We start from the raw sequence: 21,411 nt of genomic DNA, 5'->3' as shown, positions 1-21,411 counted from the left end.
TTCTCTAGCCGGTGTGTTCCGGCTCCCGATTTTTTCGGACTCTCATTTAACTGGATGTGGAGACATCGGTTAACCAAACTCCTTACCTTTTATCAAAATAAAGTAAAATAACGGACTTACATCTAGAAAGTACATTATAATTGAGTTTAACGAACAAACTTTTATTAATGATCATGTCATTATAACTAAGTCTACCTAACATATCTATCCCACTTAATATGAACGGGTTTCGCCCGACCCGTATAAATAAACAAAATATTTTTGGCCCGATATGTATCCATCCCAAATCCACCCATAAACACATATAAGATACGCAAACTATTATAATTCCCAATAGGCACTAGCTGATCCTGATAAACTTTCAAGCATAAAACAGGAATTTCTATTAATGAAATTGAAAAAAAAGCAACTTACAATGAATTTCATGACTGTCAAAAAGAGTACTTTACATAGTTGTACACATAAACAGGGGCAATCTACAACTTTGTCATAAGCACTAGCACACATAACTTAATCAACTCAACAAAGAACAAATAAATTAGACACCAATTTTTATTTCAACACCACAAAGGTCATCAAGATGAGAGCAAGTAAACATCTACTTACAGATGGAAAAAAAAAACTTTTTCTTAAGAGCCTCTTCTAGAAGAATCATCACGATCAAATCGAGCAGATCTCCACGAGAGAGAATTAGCTGATTTCAGAAGCATACCCAAAGCTGTAGAACATGTCGCTCTAACAGTTGCATCTGATGAACGGCTCATTTTTCCAACCAACATAGTGAAAACCTACAAGAATTGGATTAATTTAGATCTGAAACAGGTGATTAATCATTTGTTTAGTTAAGGATCAAGAACTAACCTGGGTATAATATAGAGTCAAAACACGATTATCCTCTATTTCAGAAAGGATGCAGCTTGAGAAGTATATTGCATTTGCCTGGATTATTGGCCAAGGTGCATCAAATGCCTGCATTAGTAAATTTCATTTAGCAAAAATTTAAAATACTTAGACCATAGTTTTTTTTTCCCAGATGATTTCTTCTGGTTTTAAACTCCATCGGGATAGAAATACATGTCCTTTTGGTTATTTTGACACTTTTGCCCCTATATAAATGGGTAGAGTAGAGGCTGTAGGTGGTAATGATTATGATTATTTATTCTTGATTTGTGTGCAATTTTATAAGAAATGCAGCATATGATTTAAGTAACCCAACTACCACATCTAATTTAAATCAGAAAGGGATTATTACAATAGGGCGTGATTCTAAACAAGAAATATCTATATTCAGTCAAACAAGCCGGAAAGGGAATATGATAAACTACCTTAGGGTCAGAATATTAACCTAAGGAACCACTAATTGTCAAAATCTAACGATTAGAAATTGTGCTGGAAAACCTTCTAATGTTTTTGATATATTCTTAATAAAAATTCAGATGCTCACAAACTGACCCTCATTAGACTTAAATAGCACTAACCCACATACTACCTCCACTAACTGACTACTACTTAACTGATACCCATCTAAGTAAGGACTGAAATAGTAATAAAAAAATACTGAATTAATATAAAAACCTAGTCTGAAATTGCTACCAACAGTCAGTCATGATGTGAGATTGCAACACATTTTGTGATCACAAATCTTCATCATAATATCAAGCTAATCCAAATTTTTATGCTGGACAACTGATTAGAAAGACTCAAACCTGAACAATGGATGCCATGTAAGTTTGAATCCTAGAATGTAGTAGCCGAGATAAATGTCTAGTTAGGTCCCTGATGAAGTCTTCATAGTCACCTCTGAAAAAGACCCAGAAACCAAAAAGTAAATGATGTTATTTAAAAAAAAAAGTAATTACAAAGCTAATTATTAGCATTTCAATTTTTCAACATTTTCTTTTTTTACTCAATTGTCTCACTAGGTAGAATTACCCAGACCACTAAGGGTCTGTTTTGGACTGAGCACTTATAATGGGGTTATTGTAAATAATGTCATAAAAAAGTGTTGTGAAGCTTTGAGTTTCGTGCCAAATTACCAAATTTTATTTATTGATGAAAATAGCTTATATTATGCTCCGTACACTCATTCCCCCAGTTCCCGTTGTTAGTCCGTACATAAAATATTTTCTTGGAATTTTTTTCTCATAAAAGTACTTATTGAACCAAACAGATTTATTCAAAACAGTGCCATTTTAAATCAAAATGTCTTTATAATTGATCGAAATAGTGGTCAGCACAAACCTGTGGTCAGAACTGAAATAGTGGCTGCTAAAGAGGGCAACAATTTGCTCAAGATCCAATAATGCAGCAATATGTTTTAGGGTTCCCTGTAGAGATGATACACCGCGTCAGATTTTTTATAAGGGAGAAGTTTTTATGCACAAAACATGAGTGTTTCTACTTCAATTATTACCCTGCAAGCTTGACGAACATTAACATCATCATCATGAAGGTGAAGAAGCAAGCGTGGTAGCACAATGTGTACCTACATTATTACAAATTAGGAAGCCAGAATTTCAATTACCAAAATGCAATAAAATAAAATAAAAATTCTTGCCACTTCGAGAAGAACCTGCTCAATAAAGGCTTCGCGTTGATCACCAACAGCAAAAATGCTCAAAGATCCAAATGCTGCAAATGCACCAGCTCGCATCTTTGAATTCATGCATACCTGTTTACAAATGGGGTTTCAGTGAGAAATTTCTTTAAATTTGCAACAGAATATTAAGAAAAAGGTGGATAAGACAAGTGTTCCAGCAAATCTTTTCAAAAAACTTGTCACCTAAGTCTTTTATTGCAAGGTACATACATTAAGGGTTTGTTTGGCAGGGTCTTTATAAAGATATTTTTTACTTTTTAAAAAAATATATTTTTTGAATCATTGATTGGAAAAAGGGAAAACGGAAAGATAAATATATATTTGTGATAAAGTCTTTATAAATGATTTGCCGAACAAACCCTAAGACATTAAGTTATGTTCTATTCGAGGAAAACGCTTTTTAGCTAAGCCAAACACTATAAAATAAAATTCTATAAAATCTGATTCATATGGAATTTATGACCCAATATCTATTGAGTGGATAAACTTGTAAATCCTTTTCCAGGTTAAAAATCAGGAAATGACCAAAAAGGAGGTTCAGAGTATACTTGAAGACTTCGGAGCCGAACAGACAGGTTGAGTAAGATCGGTTCTACAGCATCACTGGACGACATCTCAAGAATCTGTAATTTCATGAGATATTTTAGAATTATATGTACTGCATATAAGACTAAGTCAGTCAACACAGGAGATGCAGAAAGGTAGAAAATCACCATTTGCAAACATGTCACTGCAGTGAGCTGAACAGAATCATCTGAATCTTCAAGTAGAGCCAATATAACCCCAAGAACTTGTGCTGTATATTGATTGATATGTGCAGAAGGGATCTGCGCAAAAATTATGATAATATTAAAAGAATGTCTTATCCTGCTTTTGAACAATGAAACTGGACCCACAATGATGTTTGACCCAAACCTAGGCTTTCAATGGAACTGGAAGAACATCATAAGAAGATATCAATTATAGGCTTTCACTGAAATAAATTGGAAACGATTTACAAATACTCTCCAGCAATTGCTCAATTAGTATAAAATTGCTATTAAATCTTTAAGCAAATTTAAATATTAACTTAATAATATTAGACCTGCACAAGTCCCTTGAGACACAGACGTCTAACAGTTGAAGAGTCATCTGTCACATGGCGGCACAAAGCTTCAACCATCTTCTCTAACAATGATTCATACCCATCACTGCAACAAGTACATCATCGTTTCAGTAAACAAGAAATTAAAGGAAATAAGTTCTCCATTAAACAAATAAATTATATCAAATTGACATGCAAAAAAGAAAATTATCAATATTGGATATTGTCATCACACTAGTTCAGCAATTATTGCTGAAATACAAGCACAACACTTTTCGCAATTGATTCTACTTATTGGTTGCATATAAATTATATCTTTTCATATGTAAGCAAGGTAAGCACTTCTCCTTGGACTATAATGTTTGCTGTTTGGTCAGATAGTAAAATGTTTATACTGTTCTAAGATGACAGAAGATTGTTTAATTAGAAAACCATTTACATGAACCAAAAGGAGCTTAAATCATGTAAAATGCTTAGCTATTCTCTTAGTGTTTAAGGTTTTACTTTTTAGCAATTACTATCTTTGCTCTTTCAAAAAGATGGATTTATTTTTGTTTTCCACTAAGACACAGCATCTGCCAAAATGACAAATTATCGAACATACTTCTTTCAAAAAATTATTTCTCCTGAAAAAAGACGACAAGCCAAATTGCTTCACGGTGTGACTTCTTCCAGCTACACATGGAGGATTCTTTAAAGCCACATGAGAAAGTTAGAGATGTGGAAAAAAAATGGAACTAATGTTGATATTCCAATAATAGTGACAGCATTAATAAAATCAAGAGTATAATATTGGAAGCTGTCTTTCTTGCCTCTTTTAAGAGAAGCTTTTTTGGTATTTTCATTTAACGAGGTGAGTTCCGGTGAAAACAACCCTTATGGTGTGAAGTGCGAAGCATGTTGAGCCATTAGATTAGAAAATGGAGGGCTGAGATTAAAAGATGGGTTTTTTAATGAATCCACGCGGTGGCATTTTTGTAATTAATGGTGAACTGTTATTTTTATTTTTTTTACGTTTTCTGGGTGATTTTTTTATCCCTTTAGATGTGAACATTAGCGTGTTATATGTGAACATTAGCGTGTTATATGTGTACCCGAGAAAGTTCGCACTTCACACCATAAGGGTTGTTTTCACCGGATCCTTATTCTTCATTTAACAGCTCAAAGTGGTAAGCAAACCAGATAGTAATAAACAATGAGTCACAGTCAGAAAACTAAAGATAAACCACATTCAACATATCTTAAAAGAAAGAATCATAAATTAAGTTTTCCATAACTCGAGAAAATATTATGAAGGCATACCTATAGCTAATAAAAGCTGATAATGCAGCTGCCGCTGCCTCCCTTTGGAATTCTTCTTGCTGATTCAAAGATTTGCTGAGAATTAAGCAAATACCGGGAATCTAAATGAAGCAGACACAAGAAACCAAAGTTAAAATAATGATAGAAATGAAGGGATAATACCCACTAAATTACTGAATAATCTACCAAATAGATAAGAGATACAATCTAATATTGTTAATACTGCAGCATATATCCATCTACTAAAAAGTAACAGATTACCTCCTTTGGTCGTTTAATAGACACACAACCTGCTATGTCTCCAATGAGACTGACCCATTTTTCATTTTCAATCTGCTCGCCATCTCTTACTAAAATCTGAAAGGGATATAGTTACAAAATTCAACTAAAACTGTAGAAAGAACATAAATATTACAAAAATAATAAATATAGTAAATATTTCCAACCTTTCCCATCTCAAGATCCCCCACACATTCACAAAAGGCCTGAAATGCAATTAAAAGAGCCCTACAAATAATAGAGGTGATACATTTAGAACAGGAATTAGTACTACTGTTTCGGATTAAAGCAACTGATAACAATATCAAAGGTTAAGGACATTATCCTTAAGGTCTTTACCTTAGGGGTTCATGCTGGCCACAGCTAGCCAGACCATGACAACAACCCAATTGTAGGATAAGTGCAGAAAGTACTGAAGAATAACTGTTTTCAACTGCTTTTTTTCCAGTTTTTCCTCCGCCCCTGCAAAAGAAGACAAAATGATAGGTTTTGAGAGAGAATTCTAGATGATAAAATTCAATCTAGATTAATTTAGAAGAGATGAGTTACATATAAGAGCAAAGATCTGGAAAAAAGGAAGAAGCTTACTGAAGAAGCTACAAAGACCTTATATTTAATGCAGCAATTATTTGGAACATTAAAAGAAGAAAGAAAGGAAGAAATGGAACCTGAAGAAGGCAGTAAGAGCAAAAATAGCAGCTTGAACAATATCATGATCACCGCGAAGATCATGATTTGAGCTATCTGATTTGTCCGCATTACTTTTTCTAATAGGTGTTTGGTTAAGGACTGATACTACATGTTCCAAGAACAGCAGTGAAAGCACTGTGTGTTGAGCAAAAGCCTGTAAGACAGCCATGGTGACGTAAGAATTAATATCCACAAGCAAGCAAAACAAAAACTGTAGATATTGTTCCCTGTGGACAAGCATAATGCTATAAACAACTGACAGTAAGTACTCCAACAAATTTGAGTTACCATCAAAGAATTTCAATGTATAAGTTGAAAAACAAAGAACAATGATATAGCTAGAGTGCAACAGTTCACTTTCTCCAGTATCCTTCACCAACTCAAATACTTCTCAGAAATTCATAGCAGTTAAAGAATTTTAATGTATAAGTTGAAAAACAAAGAACAATGATATAGCTAGAGTGCAACAGTTCACTTTCTCCAGTATCCTTCACCAACTCAACTACTTCTCAGAAATTCATAGCAGTTAAAGACATCAACAACATGTCATGTCTCAAATTTGAGTTGAAACGTTCATTGTAAAGAGGAAGGCACTTTTTAAGTGCAGCTTCAAGCTCATACGAAAATGCATCTAATTTCATTCTCCTATCAAAATAAAATTATTCTACTTAAGGCCATCATTACTTACATAAAATGCATCTTGCATTGGCCAACCACCTCGTAATCTGGATATGTCCTTTGTGACAATATCTCTTCCCGCAGTAGCCAATACTTCATTAAACACAGTTTTTGAGTTTGTGTTTTCCGCTAGAGCACATATCTTCATAATGTCAAGGGCATTCATTTAAAATATGCGAATCTGTCATGTCCAGATACTTTTACCTCAAAGGAAGAAAACGGAAATATTTTATAGAAAAAAAGATACAGAATGCAGTGTTTCCTGACGCAAGTACTTCTCTGTTACATGAGCTACTGATGATAGCAAAGACTGAGTAGCCCTGTCGAAAAAAGATAAAAATATGTATTGATTAACAAAATATAAAGTCATGTTTTTATCATGAAAAGAATCAGAAATAAGCTGTTAAGGTTAAAATGAAAAAGGTGAGGCATTAGAAATGAATATAATATCAACCTTGAAACATCAGACTCGTTCAGCTCAGAACCCCTTTTCGTCACAAACTCAGTGATTGCTTGAATAGCACCTTCTGCTGATTGCTTGATCTTATCACATACAGCTGAAGTGCAACCACTTAATGCAGCAACAAGCTGAAAGGGAAACCAAACACAGATACCAACATTTAGTGTTTGAGAAAATTGGTAAATGCAAGCAAAACATGGAAGTAGGCATGATTTTTAATTTATCTGTAAAATGCTTGTTTGATGATAAAGAATTTACAAGTAGGTCTCGACTACAACATATAAAATAAAGCATTTCTCGGCTAAGAGAAGAAAGACCATAGGTAATACTCAACTCTAGCCCATAATGTGCACAATCCGGGGTCTGGAAGAAAGCAAGTCATTATTGAATGCTTAGAAATGATGAAGTCTGAATAGATTAAAATTATAGGAATTTTTTTGGAAGAGATTGTTCTTTCCCTACAGTAAATGTAAGTGTTGGAAGCATTAATAATTTACTAACCCCAAGATGCCTTATTTCTCCTTATATTGTAGATTCTATAAAGAGGTCACGCTACAGCATTTGCCAAGCAATGAAAAAGTAGATTTTGACTTAAAAATGAATCTGAGCACAAGAGCTACTAGTACAAAATAATTTTTTCTTGCATGGTAACCTAGTCTAGACCCAACCTTGTTCCCAAGAGATCAGCGTATAAATACCAAACTGTAAATTTTTAACGAGGATCTATCGATAGTGGCATTGAGATACTTGCCTCATCCCTGGTCAGTAATGTACAAACAGAAGATACAACCCTATTAAAGACTTCAGACGGGTCAATTGAAGCATCCTGCATATCACAATTGAAAGGAATGAATTAAGATACTTATTCCACTCCTACATTTTAGTAGAGCGAAAACAACAAGTGAGCAGAATAACTCACTCTTTTTAAGATAGCTATAACATCCTCAAGAGAGGACAAAGCTCTATAGGAGAGTTCAACATCAAATACTGCACCAGAATTTCCAGGCCTTGGGAGAGAAAGAGAGATGCTGAAGAATAGATCTAGAATCTGTAAGGGAAATAATAAAAAACACAATTTAATGCATTTTTATACATATAATAAAAAGTTACTACCAAAAACACAACATATTTTTGCAAGACACTGCTAAACTATAGAGAAAATTTTCCGACAGCGGCTGATAGAAACCACTTAAAGTCAGGATCTACCCCCCTAAGGAACTACTAATTTGTCAGGATCTAAAATTAGTAAATTGATAGAGAATCTCTATTTTCATAGTTTCATTCTTCTATCTTCTGAGTGCAAGTAGGAGTTAGTCCTCCTATTATAGAGATGAAGCATAACTAACTCCTAAAACAAAATAATTAATATGGATAATGGAAAGCAACTTGGAGGAAGCGGGAACATGCCTAAGAACTAACAATTGATCAGAACTACAAAACTAATAAATTACCTGTGCAGAAAGTTTTCTGACTTCAGAATTAGTATCTGCACAGCGTGGAAGATAAAAGATAACTCTTTCTCCAAGAACCAAGGCATCTCGACTAGGTAACATAAAAGCATCTGCAAATCAGAATTTTTAAGTTAAACAAAATTATTAGTATAATAAGTATACTTCTTGGGTTTGAAGCAGTGGAAAAAAAGTAGTGAAGCATAAAATACTTGTTAGGTTTGAAAAGTTGCCGTGCAAGCCACGATCAACACAAAGCATGCGAAATTTCACGAGCATTTCGTAGACTGCTAGACAGCCTCTAGTCCTCTGATATTCGACAGGTGAACAAACAAACTGATCAACTTGTCTCAATATATGCAGTAACTGTTCTGAACGACTTTTACCATCCTCTCCACTAATCAATAAACAAATGTGATGGTCAGTAAGAGATAATGCTCATTGTACACGTTCAATAAATGTAGAAACAGCGTTGATCTGATTATTAAAAAACATTACTCATCCGTTCTCTCAAGATTGTCATTCTAGCATTTTTCACATATATTAAGATAAATATTAATGTGTCTTGAAAGTCAAGTTTTTTCTTAAATTTAACACTCAATAGATAGAGAGAAAAAAGTCAATACAACCAAAGTACGAGTTTCATGATTTTTATGTGATAAGTTGCCTTGAAAACCTATAATGACAAACATTTGTGAAAAAAAAAATTGAACGCTAAAATGGTAATCTTTAGAGAACAGAGGTAGTATACTTTTATATGTACTAAAGAGGTGAAAATGTTTTTGGATTTTTATAATCTAGAAGATCATGGCCTCATTGTTGAAGGATCTAAGTATAGTGTTCCAAGGCAGTGGAAGTATTAATCTAAATGTATCATAAATTCAAACATTTTCAGAATGTAAGCCAACAGCCAGCTAGAAAGTACAAGTGTACTTCATTTTTGAATCAAGATAAGGTTGCAGTGCACATGCAAGGATACTACATCGAGATTTCAAGAATAACATGTATACCTTGTGAGAAGAATTCTACACAGAAGAGCAATGAGATTATCTATGAGGGGATTGATAACCTCAGATGGTTCATTTGGGACAGCAAAAAAGCCCAAAGTGGCCTGCCAATTCACAAATATCAACAAAACAATATTCACAGATAAAAACACTACAAACTAACATGCATTACTAAATCTACTTACCTTTAGAACAAGGTTTCTTGTTTCCATCGTTAGTTTTGGCTCCACTGAAACTAGAGTAGTGCAGGCACTCAAAGCAAGTGCCTATAGAAATTAACTTACATGTTAAATGACAAGATTATAAGACAGGCGATGTTGAGTTTTGATAGTTAAGAATGATATCACAACCTGCGTACGCAAGAGCTCAAGACTAGAGTCAGCAAAACCATCATCATCATCGTCACGACCCATCAAAGTCAAAATATAGTCAAGTAGCATATCTCTTTTTTTGAGAGGAAAAGATGCACCACTCTCTGAAGCATTAATGACAGCCCTACCTGCATAAGAATACAGTCAATATTATCACCCATAACATATAACATTTAACATTCAGCTAATAGTAAATAAACAGCATTCTTCTACACACAGTGTGTAATTTGACCATGCAGACAGTCAGAGGTGTATCCATGATTTTTGGTTACCGGGGGCTAAAATTTATGTTTCGTTAATATTAAGGATATCAAGTGGACATTTTTTACTTCTCTTAAAACACCCGCGTGCACCATACGAAATATGTTAAATATTTTCAGTATCGCGCAAAATTTGTAATATCAAAAGCATATCAGATTAAAATTCTGCATTAATCTCTCTGCGTTTATGTGAATAAACAAATTCTATACCTGACCAGAATATTTTGCTTCAGTAGATCAAAAGTTGTACAAAATGAACAATATTTTTCATTATAATGGTACTTTCGTCTAATTTTGAAAATTTAAATATAAATCTAGAAAAAAACTAAAATAGTGAATTTTATGATTAAATTGAGCAAAATCAAATAAAATTACGTTTTAAGCATTTTCATACCTATATACATAAATAATATTCATTTATATAAATTATTTTTTAAAATATATTAAATTGTTTATTAACAAGTATGTGGGCTTGCATCAGCCATTTCAGACATGCAGAATTGCAGGAATAATGTAGTTATGAAAAAACACACTTCAAATCGTCAAGAGTGTTAAGACAATGCTTCACAGAAAATAAAAGATGGATTAACCACTTACCTAGTAAATCAATAGCGGTTATAACAGCCTGCTTTGCTGTAGGATGACGTACGTGTAGAAGACGTGACAACATGTTCGTTCCCTAAGGCATAACATGGAAGTATAAAAAACTCATATAAATTGCAAAAGAAAAACTAGGGCCAGTGATCAGATACATTTTCTATGATGTCTTTATATATTTATTATAACCTTTTTAGTGATCTTTGAACTTCATAAGTCAGTATAAATTTGTTTCCATAAAATATCTTCAGACTTGTAGAAAAGTTCGGTTAACCTTAAAAAGGCATTCATATACTGGCTTTTAGGACTTCCAATATTACAACTGTCATTGTGAGAGAAGAAATGAAAACACAACACCACTAAGCTACGCCTAAGTAGTAACCTAGAGTGTTTCTGCATTAAAACCAACTTCTTACCACAAGAGCATTAATTCTAGCTTCAATAACTGTTGATGGAGCATACTTTGCAGCATATCCGTACATTAAGGCTAAAGCAGCATGAATATCATCAGAATCCTCCATTTTATTTTTGTCAGTGAAAAAGAAGAGGAATCTGCAAGAAAGCTGGTCATTTTTACTATTTGTATCAATAGAAATATTTACAATAAATAACTGAAAATAATCTACAGTAGAACTGGGTCAATGTTCATTACAAGAGCATAATTTATAGAGAATTCTAATCACTAACCACTTGCAAACATGGTGAGAAACAAGAATTAGAAACTACTGGGATTTATTAAGAAGGGAGAGGAAGACACTAAACCAGATACGATATCTTTGGTTTTTTAGAATGAAGAATTTTTACCAGAAAATACCCCAGGAAAAAAATACATCATTAAGAAACAGCTATTCTCATGTGAAAAGTTTGTGGCCATCCTTCATCTTTTGCTTTAAAAGATGTTTGATTCTACCTCATTTACTACAATTTTTATACCCTTCTTATATTTCCTTTTGGCAACAGATTTATTGTCCGAAATAGATATTTAGAGAAGCTGTCTTTTTTATGTATAAAAAACATTTGGCTTAGGGAAACAATAGCCTCAAGGAAAAGCCTGTCAATCAGTCATAAACCAATAATGTAAACTTGGAAAATGAAATTGCACATGACCTAAAACTTCTCTTTCACCTTGCACAATGGGATTGGTAAAACAATACATAAATAGGATACCCATTGTCAAACAACAGGCAAAAGAACTTATTCACCTTTGGAGGAAAGTTTGCCCAACATTATCAAGAATATCCTTCAGCTTTTCCAATACCGTATCCAGATGAGCTGCTGAAACCTGGAGAACAGTAGAAGCTTCAGAGGTAAATAGTTAAACAAAATATGAAAAGCACGATAAAGCTATTTATAATTACATTTCAATCACATACCAGACCTATGGCCTTTGCTAAACCAAGCCTATTTGTTGGAATTGCAATGTTGGCCTGTTTATACATTAAATTAATCTTATCGCAAACATATATCCTGTCATCAACTTTTTGCAGAAGCACTCCCAAACACCTGCCACAATAGGAAGTAGGAGTAATTCTATGTTAGTGAAATTCAAACTCCCACAAATATATATACACCTTTCCGAGAAATTATATTACCAAAGAGCAGTGATGTCAAACGGGCGAATTAATTTTTAGACACTGTCCTAAGTAACAATGCACATGAGATTCTGAATATGGAACCAAATGAAGAATATCTTAAACAAGATCGGCTTCTATAGCTCCACTTCACATATGAAGACGCAATTCTCCTCTACCATAATATAAATCCTCATCAATTTATTTGGATATGATGCCATATGAAAGAGGTGCAGAAATACATTTCTTTTCTGGGAAGTTCAGTTGCAATGGAGAAAATATGTAGATATTGTTGAACTGTTAATTTGTATATAAAATATAAGTTGTTTTTAATTTTCTTTTAGGTAATCTATATGTAGTCTACAGCTGGCTGTACACTTCTCTACTTTTTACTCCTAGCTTCTTGAGTAAGCTTCTTTCCTCTTTTCCAGATCCCCTTTATGTAACCCTTATCTTGTAAGTAGTTCTAGATTGGATTTTATCATCTAAAATTCTCTTTCAAAAGCTATCAGATATGATCATATGAATAACTATGTTCCATTCTGTCCCTGCAACATATTTCAAGCTTCATATTCAGAGACAGCAAAAATGCTCATCATGGTGTAACTAGTTTCTGCACTAGAAAAGAAAACCATGAAAGGGATTGAGAAGACAACAGAAATGAATCAGTTTCAGCCATCCAAAGGCTATATTAGTTTAAGAATATTTCTTGTCCTTCAACAACTGTAATTGCAAAAATTGGATTCGTGACATAGTTTACCTGTGAAGCAGTGCAGAATGCTCATCATCAGGAGTATAGAGATCATATTGCCTACAAAAAGCATTTCCCAGGGAGATAACCCACTGAGGCTCTTGCATTATATCCAACGATTCAGCAAGAAACTGCAAGAACAGCAGGATTAAAATAGGAATTATAGACCATTTCTATTTAGTCTTCTTTTTCCCATTATGACTTTTTTTGCTAATTCAAAAAAACTAATTGTCCCCCTTCCCTCCATACTATCTGTAGAGAATATTTTATAATTCACTTCACTCAATTAACCATACTAAATTACTTTGAAGGACAATATGGAGAGGAATGGACAACTCACAAGTATAATAAAGATGAAGAGATTACAACCTCTCTATAAGGTTCCTGTGACCATGAAGAAAATATAGGGGGGGGAATAATAAAATAAAAGGAAAGTATTTTTAACAAACGCTCAATCCAGGTATATATTATATAGGGATATACAATCTATTTTTGCACTTTTAGATTAACGCTACAAAGTATTGCGTTCTCTCCAATATCTCATATTAAAAGTGAAAGAAGTTATCTAAGATATGCAAGACACATGCAGACACTATAAAACATACTTCAAGGAAATGGACAGCAGCTTTAGCACTGACCTAGACTAAAGTACACACTTTAGGAAGGAAAAAATATTCTTATTTTTTTCCTTGACAAAAATCTCTGCATTTAATAAATGTTTTAATGCTGAAATAATTTTCATTAGGTAGCAGTGTAAGCAATTACAGGAAATAAATATCTGAAACGAAGTGGTTGTAAAATCCACTTACACTAATAATCATGTCATCCCAGGTATCATGACAAGAAGTATCTTGCTTCAAATCATCTGTATCACTTACATAAGCCTTCATTTTTGGAATCTATAGCTTCCAAAATAAGGAATAAAATTAGGTTTCATGAAGAATGTTTCTTCACATTGTCAGCCAAAAAGTCATTCCATATACCTCATCTTGCCAAAACAGGCTGACATTTCTAGGGAACATCGGTGCCAAGAAATACAGAACCTGCAAAATATAAAAATATGAAAAACAGATACCTGTAATCCCTTTTTTTTAGTAAATTGCAACTAAAAAGGAAAAACTGAGAAATCATAAAAAAGTGCATCTGAGGAGAGGACTGCTAGTAAAAGCACGAATTAACATATATTTCAACCTACTGAACACCAAAAACCATATTACACACCAGTGTTTCAGTTTTTCATCCCTTTTACATAAAAAAACTTCCCTATAATTGGATCAAATATAAACATACTGTCAAAATATGTGTCGCTCGTTGATCCCCTGCAAGGGGATTGTGTAAGAGCACCACCAACCGAGCAAAAAGTTCCTGAAATTTATTGAATAAATCCTCCAAATCAAATCTTAAAGCGCACATAGATTTAAAGTAAAATGATGCCATAAAGTGCAGATTTTTACCTCTGGGCTTGGTATATCCCCTCGAGCTTTACACTCACTAAGCATCATGGTATTACTAGAAGACCCGCGTCTACACAACTCTGAAATGCATCTGCAAACCTACCAGTATTGTGAAATGTAATCAGGAAACCGATTAATGGGGAAGCAAAAAAGGCAAAACAAGAAAGGAAGGGAAGCTATACCGTGGCAATTGCACCTGTATAAGTTCTGGGTAGAATCATCTTTAGCAAGAAAGGCCACAGAATGTACTGCCAATTAGAAATAATGGAGCATTTTCTGTGAGCTAATTCAGCAAACTAGAAGTGGCTTACAAATTATATCAATTATTATCAAGAATTCAAGTCTCTATACCTCCATCTCAGGGATAGTGATGGTCACCAGAAGTAGACCCTTTTGGCAAATTGATCTCACTTCTGCAAGACTAACTGTGCCAATCTTCACCTGAGAGCAAAGAGACCCAAGTCAACAAACATCAGTTAAAAACAGAAAACAACTGCAAATTAATATTAATTACAACATCCTCAGGTACAAATTAACAGAGAGCATAGAAGTTTAGAAATGTACTAGTATATGTACTCGTTCCTTGCATGGTAATGGTGCAAATATAGACTATATATTTAAGGATAATATATATGATCTTAAATACCAAAAACTATACTCCCTCCGTCTAAGAATATATCTTAGAACAAAAATTAAGGTTGGTCAAAACAAGACCAAATTACCCCCCTTCTTATTTGCCAAAAATGCTCATTTTATCTTTGGTAATTACTAATACATTGATAATTGAGGACAAATTATGCAAAACTAGATGAAAATACCAAAAATGACATATTTTTAGACAAATTACTGGTCCTAGAACGACATATATTTCTAGAAGGAGGGAGTGGATGATAAAAAGTTTGGCTAAGAAAATTGATAATTAAAAATTAATGATGCCGTTCTATAAAAAAGATTAAGATAAAAGTAAATGTTATATGAAATACACTATAATTAAAAAATCTGATGAATATAATTAAGGTAGATATATCTTGGCATATATAGTATTTTTTATTTAAAGATTTGAGATTTAGGGAAGAGTAATTAGGAACAAATTTGAAGAGTAGATAACTAAGTGTAATAAATTATATGGTGATGTGGCACATCTAGATGATGGACAAGTAGGAAAGAGAATTTCAGATTTAGTATATGGATTTGATTAATTAATTGATTGATTGTCATGTCATGTCAGCAATACAAAATTGGTAAGGCAGATTTGAACCTCATATTTCTGATGGGCGAAAGGATAGTAATTGCTCCCTGATCGTGAAAAGTTCTTTGAGCTCTCTAGTTGAGAATTCTCTTCATCAGACAAAGCACAATGGCGGACCAGGTATTCTACAAACAATTCTCCCGAAGCACCAACCAAGTAACAATGCGAAGCCATTACAACAGTCAACTAGCACGATGGTTACAACAGTTAATTACAAGTACAAGATTCTTTTAACAGGAACAGAAAAGGTAGTTTCAAATGAAATATACCTCAGACAGAGCCTTGCGAATCCCTAAATTTTGTTCATCCAGCAAAAGCTTTGCTGTGTCAACCAGTAAAGGTCTTTTTCCATGCCAAGCTTCAGCTAATCTTAAACAAAAAAACACCCGGAGAATCAGATGAAGTGGGTGTGAAAAAAAATTTGGAAAGAGTAAGGAAAGGTTAGTTGCCAACACCCTTTTTACATTTCCACTAAATAATTACCTTGGTAATAGATGTTTTAGCACACATAGGGCACCAAAAGTTAAAGGTTCTTCCTTCAATCTGCATTTCTGGCAAGGAAATGGATACAAAATAAGGTGTCAAGAAAAAAATTCTGTAAATAAGAAGTTTGAATTAGAGGTGTAAAACAAAGACGGTTAATCTATATATCAGTTCTAAGTTGGAAGAACCATAACCACAGGACAAGATTATCCTCTTTCTATAATTGTATGTACAAGATAAGAAGCATAGAACTACAGGTACTTACATTAAGAAGAAATACAAATAAATCTTCAGGATATACCAACCCAACCGTCAAAAAGCAATGTTGAACTTCATTGTATGTCTGTCATCATCACATTATCCAAATATTAGGGAAAATAAACCGTTATATCCTGAGAAGGAGGAGGTATATCCAAATAAATAAGTCGGTGTATCCCAAATGCCTAGCTAAACTGTGCAAACATTTAATTATCATGCATGCAAAACCCCACTCCTCCACGAGTGAAGGTAGGGTGGGGACCAGCTTAATGAGGAAAAATATGCCTGCGAAGTTGATGATCTGGCAATTATAATATCAGACCTTTAATCCAACTGAAAATTTTGGCTGCTCTTTGCTGTCATTGTGGATGTAAACCACTGGAAGAAGCGTTGAGAGGATAACAGTAAGGTCCTGACATACATATGAAAGGACGCTGTCAGCTGTATGGTTACATATGTACATCTCATGCAATACCGAATTTCGTTTTCTTACTCACAAATTATCTTTTACAAGAAACAAGAAATGGAAAAAGTGACAAACCACACTTATTACATTGTAGGTGTGAAGTACAAGAACAATATTCATTATCTAAAAAAAGACTACAATACCTCAAAGTCAAACAAAGGAGGACCACTTTCTGACATCAATGAGGCATTAAGGAGATTATGGAGACTACATGTAGCAACAAAGGCAATATCCTGACCTTTCTTATACCTATAAAAACAGTGTGGAATGTTACACTCTGGATCCTCAGAGGCTGATTAGTTTGTTGAAGTTTTACAAAAAAAAATAAAAATAATTAGGCTAATACCAAATCCTCATCTCTAAAAAGTGCATAATGCATTCCTAATACATTTCTATGAGTAGAAGGTAGAAAAGGTCCATACTTTTGACGAAAACCAAGCATTGTAAGCAATCATGTAGTTACAATGAATGAACATTATATAGGACTTGAATACAGTAGAAAATCAGTTCCCATTTCGTTTAAAAAATCTCATTTTGTTAAAAAATCCTGATTCCTTTCTTGTGATTTCTCTGTATACATTACCCTGGATCCCCATTTTATAGTCACCGGAAGAAACTTTGAACAAGCAAAAGATTATTAAAAGGATAGATATCTAAGATATAACGATAAATTGGTACAAAACCATACTCCAAAGAAAGATGGATCTTACAATTCCAATATAGTCGGGACAAGTCTAGGTAAAGCTGCCTTAAGTTGTGCACGGGTTATAAGGCCAACCATCTGACCCAATGCTTCAACTGTGGATATTCTCACCTATTGAGAGACAATTCAAAGTAAATAATTAAGCAATATCTAGATAACAAGACTCACCCAAGTTTCAGTCTTGCATTCATTTAATATTACACATTATTAAAATTCAATTATGAAATATAACAACAGGACAAATATTTTACAGAAATAAATCCAATAAAGAAGAATAGCTCAATCAATTTCAAGTCTCTGTTATGCACTCGTACTCCATGCCTGGTACAGTATGTTACCGTTATGAATACCCACCTGACTGCTAAAATTAGTGCTTTTTTTTTCTTTTAGTCTAACAAATCACGCAATCCACTAATCCGTTGTATCTGATATTATCTGTGCTTTCTACAATCTTTATACAAATTTCCGTAAATACAAACCATCCAATAGTCTCTTTAACCACAGGTTGGAGGTATCATTAAAACAAGTAGAACCGAAGTAGATCATTATTCAAGAAGAAGCGAACAACACAATTCATCAGTCAAATTAAGCAAGATACGGTATCAGACCTTCAAATCCCTTGAAGCTGCCCAGGCCCGCAATAGAAGTTCAAAGGCGGAATTTAGAAATGACCTGCGCTAGAAAAAACACTTTTCAGACAACACTGTCAAATAAATTATGAGAAAGGCTACTTCATAAACAATTTTATTTGTGGGTATACTGTGAGAACTTTAAAATTTAAGCTACTGAAATCAATGCTCCCATAAGTTTCAGTAGTAGACACAAATAACCCAAAAATGACATGATTTTAAAAGTATACAGCCAATGATGATCTCACATGACATCTCCGTCTAGTCCAGAATGTGATGGGAACTCCGTTCCATACTGCCAAATAGCCTGGCACCAGCACTTCAAAGCTGGAACAGAGCAAAGACATCAAGAACTAAGAAATCAGTACTACAGTTATTTATAAGAGATGACAAGAAAAAATTGTACTTTGTGAAGATTAAAAATGTATAATCCACGAGCTTCTAATTCACTATGAGAAATACAATGCTTCAATTTTTCCAATTATGTATCTAAATGATCTTTGTTTTGAGAAACACGGTCTAGTAAAAGAAACATATTATTAGCTGAACCATAAAAAATGGCAGATTCCTAACCACTGATCTAAATCTTGGGACAGATTTGAGACATGTCATTTGGGAAAGTCTGTCTGCATTGGCCTGAAAAATCTCTATCTATTAACTATAAACAACGCAGACTTTCCAAAACACTCTACAAAAAATATTCATGAAGAAATAGTCCAGCCAAAACAGACTGACAGAAATAGTGATTATAACAATGAAAAGTTGAAGTATCTATTACAGTGGTAAAGTGGAAAAAGCATTCATTACATATTGTGGTCAAGAGAACTGACATCCATTTTCTTTTAAGCACAGAACAACAAAAAAAATTGCTTGCACGATAAATGTAATCATACCATTAGCAAATATTGGCCTGTGGACATCTCGGACATTCCCTATAATTGGCAATACTCGTGAAAGTATAGCTTTAAGTCTAGGAGTGAACTGCAACGCTTGAGACCAAAACATAAACACTTTAGTTAAAGTAAGGGGGGATGAGATGCAAACAAACAAAAAAAATTTAGACCTAGCAATAAACAAAACTGAAGCACACTGACTCACGATCAGCAGAAGCAAAACTTGCAAGTATCTGGACCATAGCTGGTAAGGCTGAACTCGATGCAGACATGTAGAGAAATATCTCTTCCATCATCTGCCATATCAAAAGAATCCATAGAATAGCAAATTTACAAGAATGGTGACCTATGCAAGTAATCCACTGATGACACAGTGAAGTATACTTCTACGCATGTGTGGCTCCACAATTAATGATGTAGTTTAGAATTCAGATGATGGTACTAGAAATTATAAAACTAATTCACTATCCAATAAACTGCTCTTGATATTATTTACTAGACGGTTTTTCCAACGTGTGAACTTAATGCACATGATAGGAAACCTTATTTTAGAAACTAAAATCCTCAAAAGGAAAATAATTAATCCATCACAACGATAACTTATTTATTCCACCATTAAAATCAAGAAAATCTTTCCTAATCTAGACCTCAACCTTTGCCCCTAGGGAACATGTTAGAAAAACTGTTTACTAAATTCAGTATCGTATTAGGGAATCTTAAATATTAGTGCATCAGTTTCATAATTCACATGGAAAAGGAGTATTGATAAACTAATTGCTATATTGTGGCCATAGACACCAATTAGATGAAGAACTCTGAAGCTTGTTACCTAAAAGATTGACACCGAGGAACAACAAGCTGACTACATCAATAGGTTAGGTGAGATATAATTTAGTAATTTCAGGGACAAAGATTGAACCCTAGTTAGATTCAGTAATTGTTAGCTTTAAGTTTTATTCAGAGCATTATTTATTTTCAACGTCGGTTAATTTTAATTTGGTTTGATAAGGGGCATATAGGCCCCTAAGAATCCATCTCAGTTCGCCACTTATCTTCTTCCCTTTAGACTACAAAATCATTTGTCTGAAATTTTCATAAAACTCCATGCATGTCTGTATCCTGCTACAAATACAAAACAGCAATTACCAACAGCAACCGAAGAAATCACTTACCAGATCAGGTAAATGTGATCCTATTGCAACAAGTAACCCAGAAGCTGCCTTTTGCCAGTCAGCGTTAAGGTCCTATCATTTGAAAAAGAAAAGAGGGACTTACAGCACGAAAACAATTTATCTTTTACCCAAAATAATAGCAGGTGAAAGGTTGTAACTTTCTAGATTGCACTCTGAAACCCCAAGGCAGGTCAAATTGGCAGTTGGAGTGGTGCTATTTTTTTCAAGAACTCGAAGGAAGATATTCAAACAAAAATCTAACTTATACAAAAGCAGTTTACAGCAACTAACCTTGGATGATATCATTTCAGAAGTGGCAATTTTGCCAAGTTTAGCCATGAAAGCAGGGTCAACATCTTCTTTCTTCAATGCACCAACACCATAAGCCATCACTTGGAATAGCAAGGCTATATTACCAAACCTCTGTAATCAAGGGAAAAAACAGCAATCAAACTCCAATTCAGATAAAAAACACAAAACAAAATCCTCAAAATAAATGAGCAAAGCATCACCCGACGACCACCACGTGATACAGCATAGCAACAATCGAGAACCAGAAGATGATTCCTGCACAATTGACATTAGCTGAACGACCTAATTTCGCATTACAAATGAGAACGAGCCACGGCAGAAACAAATTGAGTACTCACAAAGCTGCAATCTCCTTGAGAGAAGCGATGGAAGCTTCCCTGACGGTCGGAGAATCATCGGAGAGCAACGACACTAAAACCTGCACGGCTTCTGTATAAAAGAAAAATCCGATCAGAGAACTGGCGATTACAAAACCAGAAAATCGGCAATTTGGATTGTATAAGGGAGAAAACGAGGTTTACCTGGAGCCGGTAGCGAGCTTCCGGAGCTCGAAGAAGCCATGTTTATTCGGGGAAGAAGATCTAAGAAAAGAGTATATAGGAAGGTAGTGGAAGATTTATATAAGAATTTTTTTCATTTTCACATATTATATTTTTTTAAGGGATTTTCACATATTATATAAGTGAACTAAATAA

The 21,411-nt window shown here is 33.9% G+C and overlaps 1 protein-coding gene across 1 annotated transcript; it reads right to left on the bottom strand.

Annotated features, from left to right (window-relative positions):
- Nucleotides 1-629: 629 nt before the first annotated feature.
- On the bottom strand, nt 630-21,277 carry LOC141251658 (uncharacterized). The gene is made up of 51 exons (XM_073670383.1): nt 21,238-21,277; nt 21,055-21,145; nt 20,917-20,971; nt 20,696-20,827; nt 20,405-20,476; nt 19,438-19,528; nt 19,233-19,328; nt 18,588-18,666; nt 18,319-18,382; nt 17,718-17,821; nt 17,151-17,256; nt 16,864-16,953; nt 16,549-16,626; nt 16,284-16,351; nt 16,070-16,169; nt 15,872-15,986; nt 14,903-14,976; nt 14,734-14,847; nt 14,552-14,650; nt 14,388-14,462; nt 14,081-14,140; nt 13,907-13,996; nt 13,107-13,228; nt 12,149-12,278; nt 11,978-12,057; nt 11,192-11,327; nt 10,776-10,857; nt 9,898-10,046; nt 9,733-9,813; nt 9,551-9,651; nt 8,753-8,937; nt 8,544-8,653; nt 8,012-8,140; nt 7,844-7,918; nt 7,087-7,220; nt 6,880-6,952; nt 6,643-6,774; nt 5,933-6,108; nt 5,604-5,726; nt 5,432-5,492; nt 5,247-5,342; nt 4,986-5,086; nt 3,684-3,789; nt 3,313-3,426; nt 3,148-3,222; nt 2,573-2,671; nt 2,414-2,485; nt 2,242-2,327; nt 1,707-1,800; nt 862-969; nt 630-788 (listed from the first exon to the last, which is right to left on the bottom strand). Exons 1-51 carry the CDS (start codon nt 21,275-21,277, stop codon nt 630-632), a joined length of 5,082 nt encoding a protein of 1,693 aa, XP_073526484.1.
- Nucleotides 21,278-21,411: the final 134 nt, after the last annotated feature.

This window comes from Phyllobates terribilis, unplaced genomic scaffold, assembly GCF_046119375.1.
Source record: "Phyllobates terribilis strain yellow unplaced genomic scaffold, ASM4611937v1 Scaffold_7401__1_contigs__length_37888, whole genome shotgun sequence".
Classification (NCBI taxonomy): domain Eukaryota; kingdom Metazoa; phylum Chordata; class Amphibia; order Anura; family Dendrobatidae; genus Phyllobates; species Phyllobates terribilis.
Note: the sequence above shows the minus strand (reverse complement) of the source record. Positions and strands in the feature narration are given on the sequence as shown.

Coding starts and splice junctions, on each gene's coding strand:
- LOC141251658 (XM_073670383.1), bottom strand. CDS start 21,277: ATGGCTTCTTCGAGCTCCGGAAGCTCGCTACCGGCTCCAG. Junction 20,972..21,054: donor CTCAAGGAGATTGCAGCTTT/GTGAGTACTCAA, acceptor TCAATTGTGCAG/GAATCATCTTCTGGTTCTCG. Junction 16,352..16,548: donor TATTTGTATTTCTTCTTAAT/GTAAGTACCTGT, acceptor TTTCCTTGCCAG/AAATGCAGATTGAAGGAAGA.